The sequence below is a fragment of the Drosophila hydei genome, unplaced genomic scaffold (genome assembly GCF_003285905.1).
Source record: "Drosophila hydei strain 15085-1641.00,03,60 unplaced genomic scaffold, DhydRS2 tig00008145-arrow-arrow-pilon, whole genome shotgun sequence".
Classification (NCBI taxonomy): domain Eukaryota; kingdom Metazoa; phylum Arthropoda; class Insecta; order Diptera; family Drosophilidae; genus Drosophila; species Drosophila hydei.
The window spans coordinates 617,185-643,075 of NW_022045850.1; the positions used below are offsets into that span (position 1 = coordinate 617,185).

The window sequence follows — 25,891 nt, forward strand, 5'->3', positions numbered from 1 at the left end:
TTCTAATTAACTTTTTGTTTTTATTGTGAGCTAATTTGTTTATGTAATGTTTAACCGAATTGTTGTTCGGTGGGAATGCTTTTTAGTGAAAGCAAAACCGTAATTGATTATAACTTCCTATTTATATTTATATAACACAGGTTAAATTTTTGTTTTTAAGAGTTTGCTTTTCCATGTATATTTTTTGTTTTTGGAAATACAAAAAATAATCAAATTTTCAAACAGTTATGGAACGATGTACATACTTAAACAAAGGAGAGATACATATGGATGTCTTTTAGAAACATTCACACACACACACATATATATACATATATATCTGCGAATCGTATATATACTCTATACTGTGTGTGTGTAAGTAAATAATTCAAGTATCATTCCCAAAACGTATGTATGTTTGTATGTATGTATATATCGATCTTTCTTACATAAATACAGCCCTAAAAACTATGAACGTTGAAGAAAAAATAAATCTACAGGCATACAAAAATTCTAAGTCCATTCGTTTATCAGTCGATCCGCTTTTAATGTGTGTGTGTACGTTTTCAATAACATAGCTTTTTTCCATAAATGTGTAAGTATATATATATACATATATATATATATACATGCATGTATATGTGTGTTTTTGTCTGTGTATGTGTGTATGAGTCTTGGATAGACAGAAATACTATGCCATTGTCTCGTCACATATAACATTATAATCATTATAATCATCATAATTACTATCATCATCACACTAATCATCAACAATGGAACAAACGAATTGAGATATATTATAATCATAGTCTGGTTCCCTACCGGCTGGCCTATTTGGACCCTGTAGAGCTTGATTTTGAGTTATTTGTCGCCACGTCGAAGTGGCGCTAGTCACAACAGCAGCAGCAGCAGAAGCAGCGACAGGAGCATTCGATTGGCCAGCAACAGTCATGGCTGTTGCCATATTGTTGCCGCCAACACTACCACCTGTTGTGTTGTTGACAACGACGATTTTAGGATTGGTGTTGCCCCCAGTTGTTGTAGCACCATTTACAGTTGATGGATTCATATTGCTACTGCCGTTACTATTATTATTGTTACCAGCTGTACTGCTGCCGCCGACTGAGCTCCCACCAGAGCCACTAACATTGCTGCTGGGTGCGCCAATTGAACCCACTGGATTTGATACGCTGTTGGCGCCGCCGTTGCCTCCGCTTCCATTGCCATTGCTGCTATTGTTGCCGCCAGAAATGCTTGTACCACCAGAGCCACTGGCACAGCTAGTGGTGCCAGTGCCATTGTTAACGACTGTATTGCCAGTGTTTGTGGTGGACGGAGCTTGTTGTTGTGGCAAATGCTGTAGTATATTTTGCACCTCATTCTCACTCGGCGATTCAGCATAAATCGTTGTGTTACCGAGCACACAATTGTTGAGCGCCATTTGTGCTTTGTTAGCCTCCTCACGCGTTGTATATTTACATAAGGCAATTCCTTGGTTTAAATATGGGTGGAAACTAACAAGTGGACCATGTTGCAAACACAATGTTCGTAAGGTAGGACCGTCAATCTGTAAAATCAAAGAAAACACGATGTACTATCAATCAATTTCAATTCACTCTTAATTTTTTTCAATTTAATATTATATTATTGGTATATGTTTTTGTTATTTAAACGTAATATAAAGAGTAATATCGTAAAATAATCAAGTGATTTCAGATCTCCAGCTCATATTCTTTCCGTCGTAGAGGAACCTCTTCTGATAAACGAACTTGGCTAGATCGACTAGGCGAACATTATTATTGATACGGATTTTTTCTTAACTTATAATTATTGATTGTTATTTTTCATTTCTAAGCAAGTGAGAACTAAACTACTTTTATATTTAACTTAAATTGACCCCAAATTAAGCAAAGCAACGCAATTCCTTCCCAGGATAGACTTATAAGAGATACATTTCTTCTGTGTCAGGACAAATACTCCATAACACAACTTATTTTTTATACCCTGATCCCATTGAAAATGGGAAATCGGAGTATAATGGTTTTACGCAAATGCACGTAACAGGCAGAAGGAGGCGTGGCAGACCCCAAAAAGTATATATATTCTTGAACAGGACGACAAACCGAGTCGATTGAGCCCTGTCCGTCTGTCTGTCCGTATGTGTGAACGCGTCGATCTCAGCTTCTATAAAAGCTAGAGAAATTGTAGGTCCGTGTATAGCACGCGCATGTTTTGTTTCAAATATTCGATAACTATTCGCATTTAATTGTTATCGAATAAAAACATGATTGAAATGCATTTCATAAATATTATCTCGGACGTCTTAAGAGCTAGAGCTTCCAAAATTGTATTTAGTTTTATGTATATTTTATGCAATTTTGATTTTTGTTGGATTTTGGATACCGGCTCAAAATTTCGCCAAATGCTTAAAATGTAAGTTCAGTTGGAAATAGGGCTATTATATGAAGGGCTATTATGTGAATATGTATATCATATGCTGAAAATTTTATTAAAATCCATTAAGTAAAACAGTTAAGTAAAAAAGTTATTAAACAAAACATTTGGTCAATTTACAAAAGCACATGTCAGCAGCGCCACGCGCACGCATGCATTCAGATGCATGTATTCTTTTGTGCTGAATTATTAGCTGTTACTTAACTTCAAATTTGCAACTTTTTACATAAGCAGTGCAGTGGGTACGTTGGTAAAGGCGGCGCTCGTAAGCAGTTATTGTTGTTACTTGTTTGATATTTAGAGCTGGTTCCCTCAAAGTTCACATTTCAATATTATAGAAAATGTCAGAGCTACTTCATCAGACGGAGAGGGCTAAATTGACTCTGCATGTCATCCTGATCAAAAATATATATACTCATAATAATAATAAGCAATAGCATAATGCTGCGACAGTTAAACATAAAGCCTTTAAAAGTTAAACTTAAAAATACACGATATTTGTTTGTCAAAATACTTATGCCGCCTAGTGTACTTATATATTACTTTTACTTATGTACTTATATATTACTTTTACTATAATTATTATTACAAATTTATCATAGAAGCACCTGCAATTACTCATGTGCACAAAAATATAATAAACTCGTAACGCTCTACCAGGGAGTGCCCGACTAAGATATACCCTGAACTCTGAACGATCCGCGTTTTTAAATACGCTCTATAGCTTGTATATATACATAGATACGCAAATAACACGCAGTTATTCTTTTACGCGCACACTTATAATTATGTATATGGCTTAGACTACGCGAGTTAACTCTATTAACGCCGTTACTTTATTGCTTGGACGCCAAGGAGAAAATCTGAAACTGAATTACAGCTGATAATTCAAACACAATTGTTTCGCAATTGCGATTCTATTAATATAAAGCGTCTCTATACGTTTTATTTTATAACTTCAGAGCTACTCAACGAACATGGTCATCATAAAAATTCATACATAGAATTTGTGGCAATTTAGTAAAAATTCAAATATTGCAACTCTTTCTAGATTTATGTGATATATGTTCTAAATTAGACGTGCTCGTATTCAGAGTATAATCCATATGCAAGCTCTTTACAAAGCTTTAGAATATGCGAGAATAATTGTTAGCTATTATGGATATACTAACAGTCTCTGAAAATAAGGCTGGTCTACAAGGATTTTTCTTCCTATACTCGACGACAAGGTTAAGAAGAGTATATTGGTTATACGCAATATCCGGCTAGCAAGGCATTTCGCGGCTATTAAAAATAGAGACCTACAACTTGGAACGTTAGGGTTAAGTTGCATATATGACAATTGTCTTCATACGCTTCCAATTCAGCCACATGTTGAAGTCTCAGCTATCACATTTTTAAACTCATAATTTATTGTTTAATTTTAATACCTTTAATACGTAACGATTTTGGTCACATACCTGAGCAGTTAGATTTTTTAAAAGCAACCAACTCGAGTTCCACGAAATAGCGTTTCCGCCGGTCCAAGTTGTGTTAGTGCTGGGCACACTTCGATTTGGTAGCCAGCCATTTGAGTTACCAGCAACCGTAGGAGATGGTGTTGCAGTAGCAGTAACGCCTCCCGATTTATTTGTGCTTAAGCCTGGCGGAGGTCCTCGGGATGAGCTTTTATTGAGAGGACTCGTCCAGAGTTCTGAGGTGGCACATTGTTGAGTGTTGTCTGACCAACTAAGAGATATAAAAATTTTGTTAGCAATATTTAAATCATTCTTGAATATAGATTGTCCATATACATACCTAGGAAAATTTTGGTTTGGATTAAAACTCCACGTTGACGACGATAAGCTTAATGGTGGCAGATCAGTCGGTGAGTTTTTGCCAGTATTGGCAAAAATATCAGCATCTTTTGGCGTCGGATTAATGGACAATGGAGATCGTGCAACGCTTCCAGGAGTTATACTTGGATCATCTTCAATGCTTTTGATCTGAGAACCCTTAAAAAATCAACTTCTGCTTGGGTAGTTATTGGATATAAGAAATCATGTCTACAGTTACCTTCCATGGTTTGCCTGGTTCAAACTCCTGCACCAGGTCGGTATACGCAGCTGCTGTCGGTGCAACTGACCAGTCTTTGTTCTCATTATCAATTGACGGATCTGGCCAACCATCCCCAATATTGCGTCCAGTTGACCAAGTACTATAGAGTGTGAATTAAATAAGTCACACAGTCGTCGAAATAATATGTCATCTCAATTTACCCATCATTTTGTAGACCCAATGGACCCATGTTGTTTGAGTTGCTAGATAAATTTTGTTTGGTTGCACCCGGAGCTCGTGAGAAGTCAGTGCTATCTGTTGCAATGGTGTCCTTTTCTAATACTGGAAGCTTCCACTGATTTAAGCGAGACTGCTGATTGGGCGCACCCTGATATCCACTTGGCTACAAATTTGAATCCAAGTCAAAAGTATAAATCAATGTAATATAATAACATATATATATAAAAAAAAGTGTACATGTTATATATAAAAAGACTTAGTGCTTTAACCGTGTGGACGTGGCCCCCTATTGAAAATAGGAAATCAAGTTTTAGTTTGTAGAAGGATATACGTATATAAGAGCTTAGTTTGAAATCTTGATAGAGTACATACAGATTTAGTTTATTTTCATATTATCGATTACTTTTGCGCCTCTAAGTAATAGAGCTTGTCTTATGTATTTATAGGTATAACACCCAAGTACTTTAGAACTAATAGTGGGTGCCAGACCAGGATACAACCTGAGCACTGAGCCAAAATCGTATGCAAATTATTTCATATATACATATACACGCGCATATAATTTCATACGTACCTTATTAAGACTAAGCTCCGGAAAGTTCCCTTGTAGTGTAGCAATTGCATCATGATTTCTTAAATAATCATTTCCAGAATTATTTAAATGTCCGGATTGATGCTGCTGCTGTTGCTGTTGTGAATTTTGTTGCAAATTTTGCTGCTTTATATAAACAGCTTGTTGTGCATTGATTTGGTTTTGTAAATTCTGAATTTGTTGTTTGTATTTGGCGATTGCTACATTGACAACCATTGGATTAGCATTACCGCCTCTAGAAAGTGATTGCTGTGCTGCTTGAAGATGCTAAATGGCAGAAATAATTACATTGAAGCTTTTTTTATATAAAATATATAAATAGGTAATCACCTTTATACTGCTGAGTAGTTGATTCAATAAATTTAACGTAGTTTGTGTTAGCGGCTGTGTCAATATTTGACTGGATATAAAGCCACTGTGTATGGCCAATTGGATTTGTTGGCCAAGCATACGAATATGCTGGCCTGATGGTTGGCTATTAGCATTTGATGCAATATTGACCGCTGGCGCTGAATTCGCTGGATTTTGGCAAAATCCAACAACAGATGCATTTGATGCATTTACAGATTGGGGTCCAAGGGCAACACCATGTGGTGGTCCACCGCCTTGATTTATATATTTTTGTACTTGCAATGCAGCCATATTTGGATTATTGCTACCAGTTACTGCTGTCCCACTTATATTTGTCATAAGATTATTCTTTAATATAAAAAATGTTACAAGTTAATAAATTTAAAGTCATAAATATAAGTTCGATTTCCTTACCGGAGGGAATGACATTGAAGGTTGTGCTGGATAACGTTGTGGAAATCCGCCACTATTCGTAGTATTTGAATGATCAGCATAGGAACCAAGGACTTCATCGTGACGACGCCAGCCATCCATTGCTGCCAATGATGAACTTGTATTGGCCCGCAACATTTCAGCTGCATCCTCAATATTCATATTATTACTCAGCAATGCTCGCTCAACGTCTTCCTTTTTAAAGCCATTCTCCACCAAAATTCTATATTGCTTGCTTTGCTTGACAATATCAGTGTTATGTATACCAACTCCAACGTTAATGCCCGCAAGTTTTTGTTGTTGCTGTTGCTGCTGTTGTTGTTGCTGCTGCTGTTGTGCTTTACCAACGATGGCGCCACCATGGGGCCAATCCGAAGATAAATCATTAGCATCGACATTGCCGCCAACTGTGCTTGGATTGCTCCAGCCAGATGAAGCGCCTCCTGTTGTTGATAATTTATTTTGTTTATTACCCCATCCAACGCCACCAGACGGTGAATCGCTCCATGATGTTGAATTACCGCCAATTTGTGCAAGTGAACTATTTTGTTTATCATCGACCCAATTGTTTCCACCAACAGAGCCGCCACCAGCACCAACACCAACATTGTGACTATCATCGCCCCAAGAGCTGACTTGCTGTTGAGCATTTCGGCCACCGCCCCCGCCCCCACCTCCACTATTATTTGGATGCACCCACATGGCCCCAGAATCCGGTTTACTATGTTGTCCACCAACTCCAACTCCACCACTTGGTCCGCCAGTGTTTGCCAAACGAGACTGCGGCCCAACAACTCCAACCATTGAACTATTGGGATTTCCACCGACACCGCCCGGCACACTGCCAACAATTTGGCTTGTTGGATTTTGGGTACGCATCAAATGACTACGGCCCATCGAGTCTGTCATATCTTTCCAATGGGCACCGGTACCGGGTAAACGCGTCTGTTGTCCCCAAAGCGAAGTTCCGTCATCATAATTGGGTATATTTCGTCGTTGAGGTGGCGGTGATGGCTCCTCCCATCCCGTTATTTGTTTCGCTAAATCCTTTTGAACACCAACACCAACACCACCGCCTCCGCCGCCAACGACAGCTTGTGGCGCGGCCCCCCATTGTGCTCCAATATTACTTGATATCGAGCCAACTCCAGCTGGACCAATATTTGAGTTGGCAATATTTGCACCAGCTGCGCCTACAACAGGGCCAACCATTTTGTTAATATTTTGAAGTTGATTGTGGGCTATCTGTGGATGATGTCCCCACATTTCAGAAGTGCCATTTAAACGACCTGATATGCCACGCGGATCACCGCGTATCGGATCCCTTGGATCTATCATACGCAAATCTCTTGGATCTCCAGATGGTGCGCCAACTCCACGCATTGATATTGGATCACGCGGATCGACGTTTCGAATGTCAATTGGACCACCGCCGCCAGCTCCAGCTAACGGTCGCATATCACGAGGATCACCCCAACCATTGCCAGTATTGCCAACATTAGCGCCAGCTCCTCCTCCAACAGTTCCAGTTCCACTTAAATTATTTCCATTACTTCCACCTATTATACATATAAGTTTGACAATATATTAATAATATGTTCATGATAAAAGTAAAACCCTACACTGGTTATGTGAAAAGAGATTTAGATTGTGGGTTGACAAAAATAACAAGTAACAGGTCCCTAGTCGGGAGGGAACTACTAAAGTATACCCTAAAGCCTTCTTTTATACATAAACAATATATGCACACACCCATACGTTGCAGTATTAACTCAATTGTTGCAGATGTATTTTCACAATCAAATTTTGAGAGTGTGACAATAATTTTCAGAAGTATTTGCAAAAAAAACACCATTCCAAATTTGAAGTGAAGTTGGAAATCTGAAATATTCCAAACCTTTCTATGCATTCTATTAACCTACATAGTAAATTTATAATCTTTATCTTTTATGGTATTCATTACGATACTTCTATAAAAATAAAAACAGATTAATTTTTATCAATAATACAGAAATGGGAAAATTTAATAAACTCGTACCGCGTCTAACATAAAGATAAACCCTGCATGCAGGTGACATTACAATCATTATATGCTTTTTTATACATACAGAGCAAGTATAAGCACGCGTTCTGCTTACGCGCAGCTGATGCGCTTGGGCTGCAGTATGGGGGTATACTATGTGAACTTAATTGTTGAATAAGTTTACTTGCAGATAGACTTTCTTAATCCAACTTCTTGAGAGTGATAATAAAATCATAGCTTTTTTTTTGTAATTTAGGGAAAGTTGAAAATCCAAAATATACATAATCTTTGTATTCATGACCGAAGTTTACAATAAAGAATTATAATATTGCATTCTGAACGGAAAATCACTTGAAAGTACAATTCGCCAATTTATGTTTTGTATGATATTTAAGGAATTCGACTCTTATTTCATTATATTACTCATTTAAATTTACACCAATTATTTACAAACTGTGTTATAAATACAATATAGCTCGAATTAGTGTAGTCATCACATGAAAAATCACTAAAGTAAAATAATATAAGGCGCCATAAAATACAACTATTGGTCTGAGCATATGTATGTATTCTGGTCTTCAAAAAATGTATTCATAGGTTTCTAAACTCTAGAAATGGAAATTACAAATGATTTTATTGTACTTACATCCAGGAGTGACAACAGCCAATGCTCCAGTTGTTGGCACACTGTTATTTCCCGTTGAACTCAAGGGAACTCCAACACCGACTCCGACTCCAACGCCTTGCCCCCATTGGGGCCCCGTAGAGGAGCTCACGCCCGGGGCATTTGCACCCACAGCAACATTGGGTGCTGCACTATTGGATGGTTGACCTGTCCAAACGCTTGTGCTATCTGCACCATCATCATCCTCACCCCAAGTACCTCCTAAATTAGATGATGGTGTATGACCCCATGATGGCTTTGGCACTTGTTGAGCGGGTGGCTGGCCTCCGTTTCTTAAATTTGATTCCCATAAATCAGTGCCATTATTAATGTTCGGCTTCCACATCGACGGCACCGAAGGATCCTTATTGGCCGGCTCCGGAGAACTGGGTACTTCCCAATTAGTATCCTGATTAACATGCTGGCATCCCCAGCCATCCTGTGAGAAAAGAGCCTCGCGCATTGTATTCAATTGTTTTAATTGATATTCAGCTCGACTAGCATGTGGCGCATTCCTATAGTGACACCCAGTAGTCTCGACTATATTTGTATTAGCATTGTCATCATCGTCATTGTCATTAAATGAACTTTTAAGGCTGTCGGTATTAATCTTGTTTTCAATTGTTAAACTCTGCTTGCTCCTTTAAGAATCGACACATATATATATATATGTATAGTTATATACATACATACATATATATATATATATATATATATATATATATATATATATATTTATGTTTGATGTTTAATATTTTCGAAATACAGACTGTTGTTGATATTGCCTGGAAAACAAAAATTATTATTAGCTAGAAAAATAAGAAATATAAATATAAATATTTCCTGAATATCTCCCGAACTGACGAGATTCGTTATTAAAAAGTTTAGGCGCACAAAACAAATATTACTGTTGGTGCTTGTACATGGGACAATGTATTTTTTTTTAATATTGACATATTTTATATATCTTTTAACGTATATTATACTTTTTTATTTCACTTAAATCGGTGTTTGGAGTACTTTTTGTTTAACAGATACATATTTACAATTTAACAGAAAAGTGTACTTGTGTGTGTGCATTTGTGTTTCTGCCCGAATGTATAAAAACATACTTGACAACTCTGGTCAGTAGTCATTGACGCAATCACCCTATTTTAACTCTGTACTTTTATTCACACATACATTTGCAGATACACAAAAAACACACAGGCATAAGCACTCACACTAAAACACAAACACACACATCTATATATACGCACAACGAATCAACAAATATGCTATAATACACACACACAGATTTTTTTTTGTAATTTTTTTTTTATGCATATCAAGTATATAAAAGAAGCGCATCCACAAAAATCAATCAAAACTTATGTTCAAGGAGAAAATGAATTTAATTTTTTTACAATATTGAAAGTTAGGTCAAAGTCTTCATATTTAAATTTTCATTCGGTAATTTTTAACTGTTGCACATTTAAATATACTATGCTTTGTACAAATAAATTCTAATTTTTTTTTTGCATTTATCGATTAAAATTATATTTTCTGTACAAATAAGTACTTATGTATGTATATAGAAAGACAGATACACACATATACATTTGCATGTATGTTTGTATTATAAAAGCCAAGCCACTTCGACGATTTCACAAAGTATGTATGTACGATTTTTTAGGAACATCTGCATGCGAAATTGAACTCGTGCTTCACAAAAATTGCACGATAATTCGAACAGAATAATTAAATCACACTTTATGTTCGTTTTTTGTATAACACAATTCCAATAGAAAGTAATATATTTAATACGGTTTAGACAAAGGAAATTACTTTTTCGGTAAGAAAACGATCAAACCACACGTTCAATGGGACGGGACAATTTACTACTGTATAAATGGCTGCTCGCGCAATGTTGCCACCTAGCCAGATTTTTTAAGAGCCCACAGTATATATATATAAACTTTTGTGGACATTCCCTGTAAACCACTTAATCCGTCTGGAAAGACCTGTTCAATTCCATAAATATTTTTCTCAATAATTAAAATATAACTACGTATACTTTGTTTTACGAATTTGTATAATTATTGTCTTATATAAAATAATTAAAACGTGGCAACTCTTTGTTAAAACTCTAGCTATTTCTTTCTAACTTACGAACATGAAAGAGACATAATTGAATGCATACATTTTTATGTATATACATGTGTTAGACTCTGTTATCCATGAAGATTTGCGGTTATGCACGTCTTAGGTGCTCTTACTTATTAAAGGCACAATCTTAAAATACATTTCAGAGTTCTAAATGTTCTAATAGTATTGTTAATTTTGATTTAATTCGTACTTTTTACCTATTTTAAAACGCACTTCAACCGATACGTTGTTCTCGCTCACTCTTTTTCTTTAAATACGTGTGACCGTTAGTGGTGAATGTGAAAATACCCAAAAATAAGTAACATAACGTAACACAATAAAGCTATGCGCAGGCTAAAAATAAAGGAGAGTAACGTAATATGTACATAGAAGGAAATACGTAATCGTAAAAAAGCTGTAACTTTTAAAATATTAAGACATTTATTTTTTTCTAGTTCCACTTTAAATTCTTCATATTTTGGTAAAAAGATTATTACAAGAAAATATTTGGAATCGTTTTAAATTTAAATAATAAATGTGGTCACAAAAATGATCATCAAAGAATAATAATGTTCATTTAACAGAGTAACCTCACATTATTGAAAATTGGTGTGCGCCAACGCGCTGCTACTTGCCTGGAAATAAAGCTCAATATTGAAATAAATTGAAATACAAATACAAATTGAAAGTCTAAGAAATATTTTTTCTACTGCTCTGTATTAAAAAAATAAAAGGAACTCATAGAATTCTTAATGTCAGCAATCAACCATGAAAAAACCAGGGATCAGATGAAATAGATCTAGGGCCAAGCTGTTTCAATGTATTACCGATCTGAGACCTACATACATATATACTAAATACCATTTGCCATTTCATGTAATGTAAAATTTTAATGCGTATGTATAAATTGAAGTTCAAAGAAGAAATTAATTAACGGACTGTAATCGATGTAATAATTTACAAAATGCAATTGCTTCCGACGTAGTACAGCGTACTGGAATTTTACCTGGTAACTAGACGAGTCAAAATAATTTAGAGTTCCTAAGTAGCAAATGTGTATGATGCTTCATTTACATACACGTAAGCCAAAAAACAAGACAAATTATCGATTCTTATCGATAAGGAAATGGAATGAGTTATCGAAAAAAAGTTAAACGTGTACTGCGTACGTAGTTCAAAGAAATAAATTAACGGATTGTAATCGAAGGTTTGACTCCCTAAAAATAAAAAAATATATTATAAATAGTATGAAATCAAAACAAAACAGTATAAAATCAATTTAAATTGAACATTAGCCGTTGACCCTAAACAATATTTTTGATCTTTTTTGCTTCGCTTGCCTGAAAAGATCTTATAATAATATGTATCGACATTTGATCTGTATTGTTTTTTTATTGAATTTTCGGTTCCTTTATGTTTTGTGAACAATTTATAAAAAAATAAATGATGCTACAAATAAATACATGGGTATGCAATGTATAAATAATACTTGTTGAAGTCCAGAACCTTAAGATATAAACCAACCTACAATAAACGCTATTATACATATATAATAAATATAAATAAAAATATATATATATATATATATATATATATATATATATATATGTTTATATTATACATATGTTATATATAAATTTTATTTGTATGCGCGCATATGTTTACAAATGTTAAAATATTAACGAAATTAAATCGATTTTAGCCTCAAGAGTTACAAGGCATATGTATGCGGTGTATATAAGTGTGTGTATATATATATACATTTCGACATATTTCGAAGTAATTTTTTAATTTTATTCTCTTTATTTTTTATTATAGTAATTGTTTTTCTTTTTGCTTTTCATTTTGTATTGGACGTTAAATGCGCATACCACCGTTAAATGACTCGGTTGTTGGCTGCGCAGTTCCGTTACTTTGAGTTGCAACACAAGACGCGTCTGTGTGACGCCGTAAAATAACATGTGAATATTGAGAGCGAATTGAATTTGAATTGAAATTTATTTAAATTAAAATTTACTTTCAATTTAGCATAATATGACGTTACACTCTTGAAAACATGGCGTTTTGATTAAACATAGTAGATGGAAACACTGCACCACAATCTTTAAATATGCAAACTGAATGTAAATATTTTGCTTTGTAATTTCGCTATTTGCGATCATACGGCGGTAGCAGCCTTAATTTCATAAATATATATGCATATTTACTTACAGCTAATAAACTACAAAATGTACCTTAATATATATATATATGTATGTAAATAATTTATATCATCTTGTGTCTTAGATCATTTATCTTGTATATGTATTTAACACAACTTAAAGATGTTGACTGCAACTGTGTTTACTATATATATATATATATATATATATATATATATATATATATATATATATATATTCACAGTCAAAACCATTAAGGTGTATTATATGTTCTTGTGCCATGAATCATATATTTTTATAATACAGCTAAGTTTTTGACTCTGTTCGCACAACTGTGCTTACTCTTTACTTTATGAAAGTTAAATCCAAAATAAAATGTACACATAAACACACACACACACAAATAAAACTCATGTCCAAAGTCTATGTTGTCTAAACGAACGTGCGCGTAGTCAACACAATATAACTGCTGCGGTTCAGCCATTATGTTATCGTCACCGGGCTTCAATTCGATTCGACTTAATATTCGCTCGTACCACATTTACATATCGTGTCGTCTAAGCCACTTAGCGACGTCGGACAAGTTAGGCCCGATATCCAAAGTATAAATGATATATGTTTATATATTTACACCTTTTTACTTTTAGACTTAGACTTAGCCCATATCTAAATATATATATATATATTTATATAAACTTATAGATTGATGCTGATTATATTATTGTATCCAGCTGTCTTGCCTGATGTAAAATCTTCTTTTGATGTCCTACTAAAGTAATACCCATATCCGATAGCAATTGTGCTGTTAATCTTGAGATCTGTAAATATAATAATAATAATGTTTTGAATAGAATGTTGGATTGTCGTGAGGAGGAGTCCAGTAGACGTACCTGTTGAGCACTCACTAAATTAGCCTCTCTAAAGTGTTGACTGTACCGAGACATTTTAATATTCTCCAGCCATAGATCAGTGCTTATAAATATGTTATGACCACGTTGTGTATCCAATATATGTGTACTACTATCATTTTCTGGTGAATTTCGTGTCGTTAACAACGATTGCGGTTGCCTGGCCAAATTGTCCAAAGTTGATACAATGCTGGCAAATGTGGGTCGATGCGTTCGTTGCTTTTGCCAGCAATCCAGCATTAACTGGTATAATGCCTCCGGGCAATCCATTGGCGCTGGCAAACGGTAACCCTTCTCAATGCTCTTTATAACATCCTGATTAGAAAGAAATGAGATATTCATAGTTGTAGGCATCCCTACAGACAGACACTGTGCAAGCTTACTTGATTTGACCAGTTCCAATAGGGACGTTCGCCATATGACATTACTTCCCATAGAACGACTCCATAAGACCAAACGTCCGATGCTGATGTAAATTTACGAAATGCAATTGCTTCGGGCGCAGTCCAGCGTACTGGGATTTTACCGCCCTGTTAAGTAGATGAATCAAATTAATTAAGAGTTTACAACTAGCAAATGTATATAAGGCTTCATATACATGCACGTAAACACATAAACAAGACCAATTTTCGATTTTTATAATATATAAGTCAAACGTGGTATCGCAGACCTTCCAACCTATATGTGATTGATCAGGGCGACGAGCTGAGACGATCTATTCATGTTCGTCCGTCAGTCAATCTGTCTATCCGTAAGTACGCATCTATTTCGTTAAGCACAAAACATAATGAAATTATAAAATTTTAAATCCATATGTCATACGAAGTTTTAATGAATACAGATATTATGAATATTTCGGACTTCGATACCTGATCTGATCCAAACCTATATTTAGATTATCTGCACAAATATACTATTTACGCCAGGTGGGTAATGAGCACATCGGGTAGACTTACGCGAGTGGTATAGGCATCGCTGGCATTTTCGATTTCGCGCGACAAACCAAAATCGGCAATTTTACAAATAAGTTGAGCATTGACGAGAACATTGCGAGCTGCCAAATCCCGATGGACGTAATTCATGTCACTTAGATAGGACATGCCGCTAGCAATACCACGGAGCATCACAATTAGCTGCAGCGTTTGAAATTTGCCATCGTTGACACGCAAAAATGTATCCAGACTTCCATTTTCCATATATTCGGTTATAATCATCACTGGATTGGAGCGCGTAACGACGCCTTGCAGGTATATAACATTTGGGTGATCGAATTGTCCCATTATTGAAGCCTCCGTTAGAAAATCGCAACGGGCCTTCTCTGATGACCCTGAAAAAGAAGAGATAGGTATGCATTTACTATTGGGGCCTGCGTCTCTTGCTATTTTGGCTGAAGTTTTCTGTGCTATGTACGCCTTGGATAAAATGTCCACAAGGGAAGACTAGGACATAAGATCCGATAACCTACACGTTGTTATCACACACTTAGCTCTATTTAATACGATTGCCATCTCTTAGCTGCAGCGAGCAAAACTCCGTCGGCTTAAGGTGGAAAACGGGGACACAAGTGTAATAGCAATAAATAAATAAAGTTTAAATTCAATAAATGTTGAGTGGTTGAGGTGTATGAAAATGCCAGGTCAAGCTTTAAAGACGATCATAAACTAGTCCAGCTGTCACTATGCTGTTGTATTATTTACTAAAGCTATAAATGTTTTTAAATGACCTCAATACTAGAAATGATGAAGCTCAATACTAGAAATGATGAAGCTATCAACTAGAAATGTTGCAAAGTTAAAATATTTTGAGATTTTGCTAGTAATGTCGTTCTCAAAAATAAAATTAATACATTTCATGTCTCAATATAGCTAGAATTCTTCCCAGCCGGGAGACGTATCACACATCTAACGTATAATGCATACTGAACACGAGTAAATGTATACTATCGATATATAGTACCTGGTTTTAAGGTTTTGATTGCTACGTCAATATCCTGGACAAAGTTTGGCGGAATCTTAAGGCGTCCACGGCACACATCTCCGAATTCTCCTCCACCTAAATTGAAGGGATGACGACTTTTAAAATTTGTTTTGAAAATCGTAAATTGATTTCGTTTTTTTACCAATTATTGCTTCGATTGTAATATAATTTGCATCGATTTCACGAGCGAATTCCCTGATTGCTTGGTTAGGATCCTCATAAGTGTGCGGATCCACATAACTGCGACTACTACCAAAGAGAGGGGTCGTCACTGAAAGAAAAAAATTTATTGAAATTAATAACGAGAAAGTTTATAAATAACGTATATTCAAATGAAAGCATTCCTTAACAATCAAAATAGATTTATTAATATTTATATAGATATATGCAATAATACAATAACTTTAAAACTCTAAGTAGCTTCCCACAACCATAAATCAAAACATAAATAAATTATATACCATTCGAATGTAGAGTCTTGACAATTGGAGTTGTATCCATGGCATTTACTAAAAGGAAAAATAATATTTTAAACACATTTATCGCAAGTTTAACAAAAATATATTTAAAACAAGTTAGAAAGCTCTAGTCGGCGGTGCCCGACTAGTAGATACCCTGATCCCAGTCCTCTGAGTTTTTTAATATTTTCCGTAGTTTGTATCGAGTATTAAAAAAAAGAAAACAAATAAAAAGCGACATTGCGAGACCAGGTTTCGAACTCGGACTGTTTGCGCAACGTGCACCAACTCTACCAACACCGACACTTCATAATTAAACAAAAAAATTAAACCAAAAAATGTCTCGTCGCCGCGAGGATTGAACCCGACACTAAACGCCAACGAGCGCCGCTTCTATCAACGCAACCACTGCACCTCTTGCAAGAAGAGTTGCAAATTTGAGTTGAGTAGCAGCTGATAGTTCAACCAGTATTCAATCGCAATTTCGATTCTTGGAATAGAAAAGAATACACGCGTTTGAGTGTATGTATGCACACGCATAGGAAAAATGCGTGCGCGTGGCGCTGCTGACATCTGCATTTGCAAATTGGCCAAACGTTTTGTTTAAAACTTCTGTTCTACTTAATGGATTTTAATCCATAACATAAAACTAAATACAAAATTTGGAGGCTCTAGCTCTTAAGACATCCGAGATATAATTTATTAACTGCATTTCAATCATGTTTTCATTCGATAACAATTAAATGCGAATAGTTATCGAATATTTGAAACAAACTTGACCTGCGCGTGCTATACACGGACCTACAAAAAATTTCAAGTCTCTAGCTCTTATAGAAGCTGAGATCGACGCGTTCACACATACGGACAGACGGACAGGGCTCAATCGACTTGGCTTGTCGTTCTGATCAAGAATATAAATACTTTATGGGCACACTTTATCTGCACAAAACCATTATACCCTGATTTCCCATTTTCAATGGGAAATACCCTGATATAAAAATATACAATTATAGACCAAATATGAATAAAAAATAAAATATAATCTTCTGTATATGTTTATATTACTAATATATCAAATATATCTTACTTTGGTGTCGAAAAATGTTTGAGAAAAAAAACTTACTATATGTCACAACGAGTCCTTAAGAAGAGTTTCGGGTTTGGTTATAATATGAAGGATAGGGATATAATAAATAATTAATATTTGGATTATTCAGAATTCATTAGATTTATAAGAGGTTGACAAAACAAAACAATCCAAAACAAATCAAAGTAAAGTAAAATTAAATCGCTTTACGCTTGTATACGCAGATGTTTATAGTTAGAGTACTAGAAAATATATTCATATGATTTATTATTACTATGAGATACCCTGCACCCGGTGCACAGAGTTGCGATTATGGTCAGATCCAGCTATATGTATTTGATAAAGTCAAGTCTCTACTAGATTGAAGACGTTCCTACAGGTCTAAAGTAGTACACTTGAGTGCGCGAATTATCAATTTAATAAATATGGAAGAGGCATACAGGAATATATATTTTCAGTGCAGTGTACGAAAACGAAGTGCAGTTTTAATGCCTGGTTCGGCTACTGTTTTCTTGGCTCCCAATAACTCTAGTTAGTCAAGCTGATTCTGCATAAATATACTCTGATAATAAACTCTGAGTCTCTAAGCGAACAAGAACTTGTTGTGCAATTGAGCTAAAAAAATGTTTGCTAAATTTTCGGATTATCTGGAATTTTAGACAAGTTTGTACATATTTTATCAAATACATAGTTCTTTAATATAAATATTTAAATTGCATTGTATGAATAAATTTTTTGGATAATTACCTTCATTACTAGCGTATTCCATTGGTAATGGTAGATGGTTAGTGGACTTCTTGTCGAGTTCGTCTTGATGTTTAGACCTCATAAAATAGACAGTTGCGACGATAAAGATGACCAGGAAGAATACGCCAGTCACTATGGCTCCAGCAATAAATCGTATTTGCATTGAATCTTCATAGACTTTTAATAAAAAGAGAATTACAATTGTTAGATATTTATATGTGATGTGCTTAAGAGGGATTTTTCTTACTACTGTCAACTCTCCCTACTTGAAAAACAGACACAGATCGTATGAGGAACAAGTAAGAGTGTTTTACTCTTCTCTTACTTTTGTGGATTACAAGATCGCTGCTTCTATAAGGTCAGGTCCTCCTGTAACATGCATTTTCATAAAAACCAATTCACCCTGTATCTCGATTTGGAACTGATCTCTGTGAAAAATGCTATTTGCTATTTGCCTATAGTTTAAGCATAATATCAAAATACCAAAAGAAATGTTTTCAGGCATGAACATACTGTAGTATAAGATAAATAAGACCCGAAGCAATGTAGAGTATTCTGCATATAGATGCGTCATATGCCTAACATATGATAGTGTATACTAAATACGCATATAGTGACATTTGTCCCTACGCATAAACATAGGGCGAGCGCAAAGATAAACAAATGTAATATGATCAGCCACTTATGGTCAGACCACAGCAGCGCGGGAGATGCCGCGTACGTACTTTGCCTAAAGCCTATGCCGCTTGCCTAATGTTTATGCCATATGCATATAAGTATATACAAGCTATACATATGAAGCTACACAACGGGAGAGCATAGTATGTCTCCCGCTTGGAGCTCCACTCATTACATAATGTACTTAGGCTAAGAGATGAAATACGCATGAGCCAGGGTATAAGAACTCTTGCTCAGACGAATAAAGATCATTACACAACTGAACACCACCCCAGTTATTTGAATTCACAAAATGAGTTTAAGAAAAGGGAAAGTTGACAGCCGACAAGTTATGCATAATTAGAGCAATAGTTACCTGTACTGACAGATTGGTGGGTTTGGGCATAGACCATGTTGCTATAAGAACCAAAACCGTTTACTGTTTTACAACGTACTTGGAACCCATATTCAGTATTTTCGATTAGGTTATAAATTTGAGCTTTTGTTTCTTTTGTGTTTAGTGTGGTGTTATTGATTGTTTCCATTTCGGATTTGGGAAACCAACGGACTTCATATAGCTCAATGGGTGTATCACTCTGCCCCGGCTTATCCCAAACTAGACTAGCATCGTTGCTAGTTATGGAAACAACTCTTAAATTGAACACAGTCGTGAGCATCACGGACTCCGTGGTAAATACAATTTCAGCATATTTTGTCCGAATTTCGCTGAGATCTAGCTGATGGCCATTAATATTTGAAAAGTTTGAAGTATTACTAAACGCATTATCACTGCTCGAATAGGTTTCATTGGAATAAAGTCCGGTATCGACCAAATATGATATGCTGTTCGTAGCATGAATCTGTACAGTATATGTTGTCACTGGTTCTAGATTCGTGAGTGTTATTTTTGTTTCATTAAACGTATCCGCCGATGGATTAAACATAACATTTGAATTGCAGCTACTGCAACGCACTTTATATACAACATCTGTGCGGTATTTCTCGAGACCATTGGCTGTTGCCAGCTGGTTATCATCTTTTGCTGGTGCTGACCATGATATTATTGCACTAGTTTGATCCACAAATAATAGTGTCAGATTCATTGGCGCATTCGGCGGTTTGTAGCATGGCATATGCCTGCCATCAGCTGGATGCCTATAGTAGCCCGTTAGACAGTTGCACATTGGTGATCCGGTCTTCGAACTATTCGAATTGGCTGGACATGATACACATTTACGTACTTCAGCAGAGCGAAATGTACCAGCAGGACATTCTGAAAAAGAAAAAGCGAAATGATATACTTAAGCTTCATACAGATCAGTTCAGTTTATTACAGATCATTTTAAGCTTATTCTTTACATAGACTAGGCAGGTTGAAAGAATTGTAGGGGATACTTTATATTTATATTCACATATATCAATAACTTTTTCCTTGACTATATCTGTGTCTATATATATATATATATATATACACTGACGAGCAAAACTGTAACACATGTTCAATGTTCTCTGGACTAGGAATCCCACAGTCCAATCGGCAAATACAGTGCGGTGCACGGTGGCGGGTCCATAATGGTTTGGGGCTGTATTTGTACAAATGGAGTTGGGCCCTTAGTGTTAATTGATGGTATAATGCGTAAGGAGCAATACCTAAAAATTTTTCAAGAAAATTTGGGAGGAGTCATTGGCAACATGGGTCTGGCTGTTGAAAATTGCATTTTTCAGCAAGACAATGACCCAAAGCACACATCCCATTTGGCGAAAAATTGGTTATTGAACCAAAGGTCTCAAACTATGAAGTGGCCACCGCAATCTCCAGACATGAATACCATAGAAAATGTATGGAGCCATCTGAAATCGCAGCTTGCGAAATATGCGGCCCCTCCAAATGGCAGGATGGAGTTATGAGAGAGAACGAAGGACGTTTGGTACTCGATTCCACCTGAAATGGTGCGACGCTACACGCAAAGTATGCCAAACCGTAGAAACAACCTCAAAAAATCAAAAGGGCTGTGGACCCGTTATTAAAAAAAATTTAATAAAAATATTTGTTTAAAAATATTTGCAGTGCAAAACTGTAACATTTGACTTTTTTTACTCTTTGCTATTGTATTTCTCTTATTGCTAATCAAATGTCTTCAAATTTATAGATAAAAGAGCCAAATATTTCACTAACAAAACAAGACTATGATCATAATCATGCATAAAGTATAAAAGATAATACAGACCGTTGAAGTGAGAACATTGAACATGTGTTACAGTTTTGCTCGTCAGTGTATATATACCCTGAGAAAGCTGGCACAGCCTGGCGGTGGGGTTAACTGATCGCCAGCCGCAATAACGATCGCCATGACGGCCATGCAAAATAAAAGTTGCCGAATAGAGCAAAGAAAGATCGTCATTTCAATAACCAATAAATCATTGGAGATAACTAAAATGGTAACCCCGACCTGAACCTCATTTCTTGGTAATCGTGAACGTTTTAAAAAAATAATATTTTAAATGTTGGAAAACCGTGCAGATCTCTTCGCACCGCTCTCAAGGAGCACGGAGTGAACACCGAAGTAACAGGAAACAATGCCCCTTCACGAATCCACCATTTCGATTCCCTGGCATGCCGAGAGCCAGGATCGAAGATGGTTCTTGGTGAAACGCACCCGAGGTCAACCGATACACTAAAGTAGATATCATTGCTCTCCCTGATCGTACTGACCGAAGGTCAACAGCAAACGTTCCTTTCACGAGTCTCGTCTTCACCTAACAAATCGGAAATCACAGCAGAAGTACAAGGCAGCGTCCCTATCAAGCAACAACAGTTCAGCAGTAAAAGTCGTCCATTATAATGTGAATGGTGCAGTTGCAACACAAAAGCCAATTCTCAGCAACAGTGACGTTTACAGTCACCGCTGTTGCAGCAGCAACAACAGACAGCATATTCTGCCATCCTCGTATCGAGTTTTATAATCGCACACAATCTCCCAGTCGACCTACTATTGATTGATGCCGAAGCCAAACTATCAACGGCTGAAGAAATAATGAGCGTCTGAATGGACAATCTCCACTCATTGGCAAGCATTGTTTCCGCGACATGAGCAACTAACTACGGCAGCACACTTATGCAACACAACGTAGTGCAACGAATCCAAAAAGCTGGAAGTGCTATTTTCGATAAATGGTTGTTAGCCCGAGACGAAATAAGGCAACTTCTGGAGCCAACTGACACTGGTCACTGAGCTCATAGACCGCTCGGCCAACCACGTGTACTGCTACATAGACAACACACTAGGGCGACCGGAGAAGCACGAAGCACGAAGCACGGCTTATGAAAACTCCGAGCAAATGCAAATCTTGTCACACAACAAAGTTAACCCATTGTCAGGAAGTGGCAACGCTTTCGCAGGGTAGATTTGAGGATAATTTGGCAACGCTTTTGCAGGGTAGGTCAAAGCTGAGGTTTAAGAAATAAGTATAATCTGAACAGCGGAAATCAAGCCCATTAGAAATATAATATAATCGAAAAGCAGAATATATTATTTTTGACAGACTTACCTGTACAAGTGTTGTTAACATCATTGGGTTCGTAGCCAACTTTGCAACGACAACCACCTGTTAGAATTGTCCATTTGCCATCACCTTTGCATAAATACGTGGGCGCTTCATAAGGCTCAGCATTCTCAACACATGTGCCGTTCTGTTTTTCAATTATTGTTATCTCCCGTCCGGTGGGCGTTTCATTGAAATGAGCAAAGTTCTCGGTTACCGCTGGACATGTTATATAATAGACTTTAACGGCCAGAACACTGATGCAAGCGCCTTGATCACGAAATGCAAAATATACACCTTTTTTGCTGACAGCTATACTTTTCACTTCCGTATTAATATCTACATCAGAGTTTTGATTGAAACGTCCCTCGCCAGCCGCAATTCGAGCAATCAGTTTATAACTATCTGTTTGCCAAGGCGGTGGCTCACGTGTTGCTGCATCAAATTCGTAGAACAACAAACTGAACGTTTCCTTACAGGACAGGGCATTTCCTATTTTGAATATGAATATATTAATACATTATTTATAATATCGAAATATTTGTATATTTGTATATTACCTGGAAACAGCGAACAGTCTCGTATAGTAAATTGTATTTCAATATATAGCCGATTCGCTGGCCCACGATCAATGAATGGTGACCAGAGCCAATTGTTAACATTGTGATATGCAACATCACAGACAACATAGCTGCGCCAATTGATGCCCTTTACAAAGTCTGTAAATGATTCCTCAACCCACTTCATGAAATGGGTGAAAGTGACACCCCGAATTAGTACAGTATTGGCATTATTTTAAAAATAATAAATAACTATGCATCTTCTAGGAGAGATCTATATAAATCCTATTCTCTTCGAGTTGTCCTCATATCAATTTACATATAACAAATCGTTGCGACAAGCTGTCATAAATGAGTTAATATTTTGAGAACTAAATCATATTCGAATAATTAACTTAATGTTTTAAAATTTAAATATATTATTTAGCTCATCAGTACATTACTCGGTGTTGATTATGGTAAAAACTTATTAAAAGTTTTATTGAACACCTTAATAAAACTTTTGTGCCAGTTTAAAGATGCTATGCAAATACTATTTAGACTAAAGATGCCCTTAGTAGTCTTAAAAATAAAAGAATATATTATAATGAAATTTAAATACGTACGCCTGGAGTTTGAGCCTGAGGACCGTATGGATACCTTGTCCATTCCAGAGTAGCTTCTCTCGTCGTGTCTAATAAAACAACTTTAAATACAAGAAATAGAATAAGCACAAAAACAATACATAATTAAGTTCTTGTGCTCACCTTGATCAGCATTTGCAATTTGTAAATTGCAAATTGGACCAATTATCCAAATCAATAGGACAATTGAGAATTTACTGAATGGAATTATGGAAGTCAGTTTGAAGTTTTTGGTTCTTATGGAAATATCCGTATCATGACTACTCCGATTTTGGTTTGGACATTGTATTTGGAACAGTCGAAATGTCCAGTGCATTGTTGGCATTTTATAAATGTTTTAAATGCAGTTTGTGTATAAAAAAAAAAATATATATATATATATATATATATATATATATATATATATATTTCTCCGTCGTACTCAAGCTACGAAGTCTGTTGAGTCTGCCTTAGAAGGAATGAGTCAATTAAATACATCTCGATCATTATCCAATTCGATTCACACTATATGTAAAATTGAAGATTAAAAAAATAAAATATTTATTATTTTATTATTATTTCAAATATATAAATAAATATATAATTGATCAAAAATTTTTTTTTGTAATAAAAATAATAAAACCTATTATAGTTAGCGGTGTCAGCAGTCGAGCACTCCCATATAAATATATGCGGACACCGTAATTTATAATAGGTTTTATGAAGTTTAAATGTGTATCTATACATTTATAAATATATACAAATATTCGATATATTAAACAAAATTTAAATTCAGCACTTTATTAATTAATAAAAGTTTATTTTAATTAATAAATACATAGCGGACTGCCCTTATAGAAGATGCATCACAATTTTTGTTTACAATCTTCGTAAATGCCCTAAGGGAAATTTTTTATAAGCCGCTTTTTGTTTATATGTTTGCTGGGATGACAATAGAAGTCTTTGGCTACATACATGCATGTTTGCATGCATATGAAAATGCATGTACATACTTTGCCTGCATGTGTATTTACAAACGGATCTTTATATGCATATGAGTATGTATGTGACAGCACTCAAACATCCATTTCCCGAAGTAGTATAAACGCAATATATTAATCGCATACATATAGTTTACAATAAATAGCATTGATATTTATGCGTTACACAAAACAATATTTTTGTTAATTTTCTAAAATTAATTCTATAAACACTTAATCTTCACACGACAAATACATATTTGTCTTTTATATGTATGTGTAAATAAATACATACATAACCAAGTATGTGTATACACACATTCACTTTTCAAGCCTTTTTTTTTTTAATTAAATTTTTTAAATTAAAATTTTCTTTGCATAAAGATCCGGGAGATTATCAATTTATCACATTAACACCGCACATTTTTTAATCCGTTGAATCATTTTTGTTTTCATTTAAGCGAAATATGCACATGTATACACATCAATTTCTAAAAAATGTGCTGCCACACTTTAGAGTTTTCAACATTCAACATCTCTATGATGTTTACCAACATTATTGGTCGACATACATTCGGAAGCAAGTTGCTTTGAAATTATATTTTTATCGAATAGTAAATAATCGATTAAACAATATTTACTCTGTTCATATTATTATTACTTATATATTATTCACTAATTTTCTGTTGCACTTATAAGACCAGGCATATTGAAAACGGAATAGGTCTTTGGAAATGTGAATGCGATCACGTAGTTTTTACGAGAATTCCATTTTTAGCGATGGAGCTTTACTTTTTGCGTATTTCATTGAATTTAAGCAATTAAGTTACACATAGGGCACTCGCGGAACATTTACCGAGAGCATCAAGGCATCGATACTACTTAATGAAGTTTTGTTTGATGTAGACTATCGCTTACTATTCGAGATGTGCAAATAACAGCTGATTACAACTGATTAACACTATTCCGATTATATATTCATTTATGCTCATTTTGTGTCCTATATTTCAAAGTGTTGAGCAAAAGAGAGTTATTACAAAATATGGTATATCAATATTTTAAATATTAATATAAATGCAAATATGAAAGCATACAAAAAACAAATATTAACTAATGCAGTTATGCACGAGGCCTCAATTTTTGTGGGAGGATTCAAGTTAATTTTAGCTGCGTAGAAGTAGAAAGTTCAAATAAGTCTAGGAGTTAGGTCAATATATTTTGTTTTGCATGAGGATTTTCACAAATAAATATTATATACTTTAAAGAAGAAATCGGAAAACTGAAGCATAAGCGATTTTTAAACGTACAAAT

The 25,891-nt window shown here is 35.3% G+C and overlaps 2 protein-coding genes across 6 annotated transcripts; both read right to left on the reverse strand.

Annotated features, from left to right (window-relative positions):
- Positions 1 to 324: 324 nt before the first annotated feature.
- On the reverse strand, positions 325 to 9,413 carry LOC111597653 (protein Gawky). 3 transcript variants are annotated; one of them, XM_023312492.2, is made up of 9 exons: positions 8,755 to 9,405; positions 6,068 to 7,644; positions 5,633 to 6,001; positions 5,285 to 5,569; positions 4,692 to 4,873; positions 4,489 to 4,630; positions 4,231 to 4,418; positions 3,894 to 4,161; positions 325 to 1,546 (listed from the first exon to the last, which is right to left on the reverse strand). In XM_023312492.2, exons 1-9 carry the CDS (start codon positions 9,233 to 9,235, stop codon positions 740 to 742), a joined length of 4,299 nt encoding a protein of 1,432 aa, XP_023168260.1. In that variant the 5' UTR covers positions 9,236 to 9,405; the 3' UTR covers positions 325 to 739. The 3 variants fall into 3 exon arrangements, with proteins under 3 accessions (XP_023168260.1, XP_023168252.1, XP_023168245.1); XM_023312484.2 differs by having other exon boundaries at positions 4,231 to 4,427; XM_023312477.2 differs by having other exon boundaries at positions 3,894 to 4,427; positions 8,755 to 9,413.
- Positions 9,414 to 13,731: 4,318 nt separating this feature from the next.
- On the reverse strand, positions 13,732 to 23,943 carry LOC111597835 (ephrin type-B receptor 1-B). 3 transcript variants are annotated; one of them, XM_023312734.2, is made up of 14 exons: positions 23,745 to 23,943; positions 23,604 to 23,683; positions 22,999 to 23,179; positions 22,445 to 22,930; positions 19,272 to 20,168; positions 18,239 to 18,415; positions 17,528 to 17,545; positions 16,408 to 16,455; positions 16,089 to 16,217; positions 15,926 to 16,021; positions 14,926 to 15,296; positions 14,353 to 14,499; positions 13,952 to 14,284; positions 13,732 to 13,879 (listed from the first exon to the last, which is right to left on the reverse strand). In XM_023312734.2, exons 1-14 carry the CDS (start codon positions 23,935 to 23,937, stop codon positions 13,775 to 13,777), a joined length of 3,261 nt encoding a protein of 1,086 aa, XP_023168502.2. In that variant the 5' UTR covers positions 23,938 to 23,943; the 3' UTR covers positions 13,732 to 13,774. The 3 variants fall into 3 exon arrangements, with proteins under 3 accessions (XP_023168502.2, XP_023168512.2, XP_023168521.2); XM_023312744.2 differs by lacking the exon at positions 17,528 to 17,545; XM_023312753.2 differs by lacking the exons at positions 16,408 to 16,455; positions 17,528 to 17,545.
- Between the last annotated feature and the right edge of the window lie 1,948 nt (positions 23,944 to 25,891).

What these genes read in the sequence shown, in the direction of transcription:
- LOC111597653 (XM_023312477.2), bottom strand. Translation starts at nt 9,235, where the DNA reads ATGCGCGAGGCTCTTTTCTCACAGGATGGCTGGGGATGCCAGCATGTT. An exon ending in CTTCAATGTCATTCCCTCCG is followed by an intron (nt 6,002 to 6,067) that starts GTAAGGAAATCG and finishes TTTATATTAAAG; the next exon opens with AATAATCTTATGACAAATAT. An exon ending in AACCAGGCAAACCATGGAAG is followed by an intron (nt 4,428 to 4,488) that starts GTAACTGTAGAC and finishes TGATTTTTTAAG; the next exon opens with GGTTCTCAGATCAAAAGCAT.
- LOC111597835 (XM_023312734.2), bottom strand. Translation starts at nt 23,937, where the DNA reads ATGCACTGGACATTTCGACTGTTCCAAATACAATGTCCAAACCAAAAT. An exon ending in TACAATCGAAGCAATAATTG is followed by an intron (nt 16,022 to 16,088) that starts GTAAAAAAACGA and finishes CCTTCAATTTAG; the next exon opens with GTGGAGGAGAATTCGGAGAT. An exon ending in ATTGGAACTGGTCAAATCAA is followed by an intron (nt 14,285 to 14,352) that starts GTAAGCTTGCAC and finishes CTTTCTAATCAG; the next exon opens with GATGTTATAAAGAGCATTGA.